The 6,000-nt window shown below is 41.8% G+C and overlaps 1 protein-coding gene across 2 annotated transcripts in view; it reads right to left on the reverse strand.

Annotated features, from left to right (window-relative positions):
* Positions 1 to 2,527: 2,527 nt before the first annotated feature.
* Positions 2,528 to 6,000, reverse strand: part of tat (tyrosine aminotransferase) — an 8,950-nt gene continuing 5,477 nt past the window's right edge. For both annotated transcript variants that reach the window (XM_076302056.1, XM_076302064.1), the window contains 5 exons: positions 4,703 to 4,855; positions 4,320 to 4,448; positions 4,061 to 4,144; positions 3,709 to 3,807; positions 2,528 to 3,476 (listed from right to left, as the gene is read on the reverse strand). In XM_076302056.1, the coding sequence (XP_076158171.1) occupies positions 3,336 to 3,476; positions 3,709 to 3,807; positions 4,061 to 4,144; positions 4,320 to 4,448; positions 4,703 to 4,855 (606 nt within the window). In that variant the 3' untranslated portion in view covers positions 2,528 to 3,335. The remainder of the gene's footprint in view (positions 3,477 to 3,708; positions 3,808 to 4,060; positions 4,145 to 4,319; positions 4,449 to 4,702; positions 4,856 to 6,000) is intronic.

The raw sequence follows: 6,000 nt of genomic DNA on the forward strand, positions 1-6,000 counted from the left end.
AAACCGTTGCTCACATACTAAACGGATGCTACAACTACAAAGGACTGTATGTGGCCAGACACGACCGTCTGGTTGATCTGGTTGCAAAGGATTTGCAGGACATGACAGCAAGATTTACAAGCACAACACTGTAAAACATAACTGGTTCCATCATAACACATCTGACAGTGACTATTTAAAAAATATTACAAACACACCTGACATTGCAATTGTAAATGAGGCTATGAAATCTGTATTTATCGTTGAGGTGGGCTGCTGTTTTGACCTGTATATGGACACTTGCTACTATTCCAAACTATTGAAATATCAACCATTGATAAATCTCATTCACCAACTTGGATACAACTGTAAACTAGTTACCCTGGTATTTGGAAGTTTAGGCCATGTTCATAAGAATGTGGTCAGGGGGATGCAGTTAGGGGGGCTGCAAAAAAAGGAGGTAAAAATAATTCTGCTCTGTTTCAGCCGTTATAGGGAGCATGCAAATATGGAGACGGAGATGTTTTGTTTATCCTTAATGTGCTGAGTGTAATAAATGGAAAGACCTGTAAAAGTATGTGAGCCATGTAGACCTGTTACCTTATTAATGACTCACATAAAGAGTGTGTGTGTGTGTGTGTGTGTGTGTGTGTGTGTGTGTGTGTGTGTGTGTGTGTGTGTGTGTGTGTGTGTGTGTGTGTGTGTGTGAAAAATACAAATTATGTATTTTTTAGGGTCTGCTACAAACACTACATGCAATGCATATAACTACCAGTAGATGTCAGTATACTATTAGTCATCCAGCATCAGTCTGCGAAGCTGCAGAGAAGAACATGGAACCACTCACAAAATGACTTGGCAGTTTTTGTTAACTCTCCCATTGAAGCATAATACTACTTAAAGCTGTGAAATGAACTGTCTTATCATGTCTCCAGGGACATTTATGTTTGCACAAGCGCAATAAGCTTTGTCTGGATGGTTATAGTTATGGTTATGGGATTTGGCAGACGCCTTTGTCCAAAGCAACATACAAATACAAAACGAATACAATACAAAAAACAATATAATATTTTAAAAACTGAACAGGGAACAGATTAGAATGTTGGTTAAACTATAATAAGGAGAATAGCAATAATAAACAACAACGTCAATTCAATCAATAGCCTAAAATAAGCAATGAAAAATGAGGGGAAAAAAGCAATATTAAACAATAATGTCCATTCAATCAAAAGTATAATAACAATAACATGGTAAGACTACATTAAGGAGAATAGCAATAATAAACAATAATGTCAAATTAATCAAGAGCCTAATGGAAATAAAACAATAGACAAATCATAACGCATAAGAAGCACTTAAAGAACTAAATGCATGTTGAACAGGAATGTCTTTAGAGCCCTTCTTAAATGACCCAAAACTATCACAGGAACGGAGAGCACTGGGCAACTCATTCCACCAACATGGAACCACTGAGGAAAAGAGTCTTCAATTTGACCTAGTGTTTATGACTGGTCAACACAACAGACGCTCATCAGAAGACCGCAGTGGGCGGTTGGGGATATACGTATTGAATTAAATAGGAGCAGATCCAGTCAGTGTCCTTTAGGCCAAAGTGAGAGATTTAAATTTAATTCTGGCTACTAGGGAGCCAATGGAGAGTAACTAGGAGAGGAGTTACATGCGTCCTCTTTGGCTGATTGAAGACCAGGCGTGCACATTCTGAATCAGCTATAATGATCTTATTACACAAGCAGGTAAGCCAGCTAATAGTGAATTACAATAGTCCAGCTTGGAGATGACCATGGTCTGAACAATAAGTTGTGTGGAATCTTGTGTCAGATAAGGTCTGATCTTCCTAATGTTGTAAAGCATAAAAAGACATGAAGCAATTGAGAGACTGCTTCCTCATCAAGAGGAAAGAAAGAGTCCAATGTCATACACATTACACAACACAAGGCAAAGCCCTCCTTATAGGTTCATCAAACTGAGCACTTATTTGAGCAATTTTTTCAGTGAAAAATGTTGCAAATTCCTCTGCTGACAGTGAGTTGATGGTAGTGGTGGAGGATTGAGAAGAGACTTGAAAGTGGAAAAAAGCTTTGATAGAATGCCTTTTTTGCAAGTGTAACAGTGGATTTTTGGATATAGAACTCTTCTCATGGAAATGCTCTCTGTGACTTTAGAGCAAATGGGTTAGGCCTACAGAAAGCTGTTACAGTAATACCTTTCAGCCAGTGGAAAAGTAAAAGGAAGTCGGCCAAAGCAGTGATCATCTGCTTCAATAGGAAACACATGTGGAGGAGACCTCCAGGCTGGTTCTGAAGCTCATGTCAGAAGGTAACTGTATAATGTGTATGTGTCCTTGTGCGTGCTGTGGTGAAATTAAATGTAATCATACACATATACTGTATCCTGCACCGTACTGTGTGTAAGCAATCATGACAGCAGTTAGGGGAAAATACACTGGCACTTTTTTAAATGTCTCTGAAATGTTCTTTATTTGCTTGTGTTCTCTAAGAGGAGATAATAGAACAAAATGCAAGTTTGAAGTTCCTACGTTTTGATTTTATACTGTGATGAAATAAACAAGACATTCAAATGGAAAGATTTATATACAATGACTGTATTGTTTGCAAAACATTTTTATCTTTCACGTATCTATTTTATTTAAATATTTTTCTCTTCATTCCATAGTGAAAAACTATAACTACATACAAATACTCACGATAACATCAGGGTAAATTTACAGGCATGACATACTGTAAATCTACTATCAAGGAGAGCATGCATCAAATTAGCAAACATAAAGAATATACAAAGCAAAGCCCATAGTTAATATGATAACTGAGTTTTACCTAGACTGAATGTTGGATGTTAGATATAGAAACAGATGTGTCTGAACTAACATCTGGAGTCAAGCACTACGACATTGTCCTTAAATATATTGGTGTAATTTTATACGGATGGAATAAAGGAATCTGTTGTCAATGACATGGCCAAAAATTACAAATAGTATAAAACAGAAAATGGCTTTACACAAGACAGACCCACACTGGCTGTACAAAAAATTATAAATACATGGTCTGGACAGAATCTTGGGTTTCTGAAGAGAAAACAACAATACTCTCTCAAACCTTACTCAAGTGCAACACACACACACTCTTCCGATCCTTTTAGACTGAGCTCTGTCACTATCATTCTTCCATTTAGACCCTAATCCCTTTCTCTTCATTTCTCCCTTGTCTCTTCTCTATCTCTCCATCTCTCCTCCATCCCTTTTTTCTGTGTGCTTGACAGTATCCAGCTCTCTAGCTTCCCCCACCCCCACTCCCACCCTCTCTCTCTCTTAGGCTCTCTCATTGGTCGATTTCATTGCTGTCTTCGCTACAAGGTCTGTAGTGGCGGGTGCAGAACTCTCGGATCCGGTCGCATGCCTCCACCATCATGTCCTCAGGAACCGTCACCACGATGCGGAAGAAGTTCGGGTACTCGAACGGCTGTGGGGGGAACAGATACAAGAATTGCTGAATAGGACAGAAGCATGGTTTGGGGGGGGGTGTAGTTTCGGGGGTGGGGGATTGTTGCTAGACCTACCAGCCAAAGGGGGACCCCCAACACCCTCAGGGAGTCATTCTCAAAGTCAGTTGACTTAGCTAACACTAACTATATCACTTATATAAGATGTGGAAGTCTAAGAAAATCTAAGAAAGGTGAAGAAATGATGCATACTGTGGCAGGCAGACAGAAGACAGACTGCTCTGTCACCAGGCGCTCGGTGAATTCCACGTCATTCTGGAACTCTGGGAAGTGTTTCATATCAATCCCCACCTATACAGAGACAGGACGAACGCATTTGTCTAAGTTATTGTGGTTTTAATAGTGACTTCACACACACACACACACACACACACACACACACACACACACACACACACACAAATGAACTTGTTAACTGAATCAGATTATAACATTTTATCAAACGTATAATCTTTGCAGTTACATGCTACATACAGTTTGATCAATAATAATCAGATCCACATACACACACACACACACACACACACACACACAGCAGACCTACCATAAGGTACATGGCCCCAGCCGGCATGACAGGAGTCAGCCCAGTAACGGTGGACAGCGCAGAGTAGCAGATCTCAGAGTTTGACTGAAAAATAAGATTGAGAGTAGGTGAGGTAAAAACTGAGCGAGATATTAATAACATAAATTCATTACATAAATAATAAAGAAATGATACATCATTTATAAAGAAATAGTCTATTGCAGCCTGTGTGGGGGGTTTCAAAGTGTAGTTGTGACAGGGAGGAGGATACTATTCCTACCTTGATGAAACTGATGGTTCGGTTGTAAAACTCCTTCGGTGTGTTGTTCAGAATGCTCTCTAGCGCCCCCTGGACAACAGTGCAGGCCCCCAGAATCCTCTGGCTCAGTTTAACAAGACCCTCACGGATCTGGTGTAGGGAGTCAAAGAAGGCAGAGGATGGAATTTAATGTATTAGGAACATAAGAAAAGTTGTCCACAGTGTGTGTGTGTGTGTGTGTGTGTGTGTGTGTGTGTGTGTGTGTGTGTGTGTGTGTGTGTGTGTGTGTGTGTGCGTGTGTGTGTGCGTGTGTGTGTGCGCGTGTGTGTGCGCGCGCGTGTGTGTGTGTGTGTGCACGCCTATGCATGTATGACTTTGTGTGTTTACAAATTTGCGTGTCTCACCTCTGTGCCGAACACGTTTCCGCGGTCGTGGATAAGAATCCAACCCATCCTCCAGCCGGGCACCAGCCATCGCTTGGCCAGCCCGCCGCACGACAGGATGGGCACGTCCCGGCTCAACGGTGCCAGTGAGTGGAAAGAGCATCCTGGGAAAACCTGCAGACATAGACATGCACCCGCACAATGTTATGAGAGTATTGCATCAGGTGCCTACTGTATCAATATTATAGTCATGTAACAACATGATGTCATATAGCCTACTACACTTTCTTATTATTATAACAACAACAATAACAACAACAAAAACATAAACATAAACATAAACATAATAATAGTTGTTACAAATCTCTTTAGTTACACGCTAAACGGCACAGAGAACATTGTCTGATTGAAGAGTAAATGATTGTGGATTGTGTGTAAATGATATCACATGTTCTTTTCTTGAGATGCAATGTTTTTCTGTTAGAGTCAGTCAGTGTGTCTGGTTCTGGTTAGTTCAGAAGGCTCAATGCTAAACATGTGGATCCACCCCACTTCCCATTGGCCCTTTGGGCTTGATTGACACTCCAGCTGAGTGCGGCTAAAAAATGAGTGAGGCACAAAAAAACAGCATCTCGCAGCCTTGGATCTATTGGCACAGTCTCTTCAGGGGCTGTGGGGTTTTTACACTCACTAAAGCCTACTGAGCCCCATAGGTATAGAGTCCCGGGGGCTTAGTTACACACCACTCACACACACACACACACACACACACACACACACACACACACACACACACACACACACACACACACCAGAAACTTGACCTCCCTTAGAGGCGAACCATTATTGACTGGAGACATTGCGTCTTCACCAAGCCTCCAACAGATGCCCTGCCATTAAACACGGGGGCCCCTCCCCTTTATTTTACCCGCCCACTCTGGTGCTAAACCTTTGCTTGTGGACTAATGGCAAACACATGCAGCCAAAAAAGTGCAAAGTCATTGTGGGGTACATGGTGTACATTGTGGGTTGTGCTGAGAGGAGGGAGAAGGGTGTGTGTGTGTGTGTGTGTGTAGGCATGAGATTTATTTGCCTCCAAAGCCCAACTAGACCGCATCTGGACCCTTTTAGCTGGGCTGCTTTGGTCACTTCACACGGGGCCAGCTCCCCTCCGGACCCCTGGTATGGTAGAAACATCTACACCACACAAAGTGCACAGTCACCATCAGGGATTCAGTCCCTAAACACCCATCAGCTCAGTTGTGTGGGGCTACAAACCGCTCACAATTACCGTAATTGCCCAACGCCCTCAATGCCCT

The sequence above is a fragment of the Alosa pseudoharengus genome, unplaced genomic scaffold (genome assembly GCF_046254945.1).
Source record: "Alosa pseudoharengus isolate Yale_2024_CS ecotype anadromous, Long Island Sound unplaced genomic scaffold, YU_APseudo_1.1 YU_APseudo_1.1_scf_10, whole genome shotgun sequence".
NCBI classification, from domain to species: Eukaryota; Metazoa; Chordata; class Actinopteri; order Clupeiformes; family Clupeidae; genus Alosa; species Alosa pseudoharengus.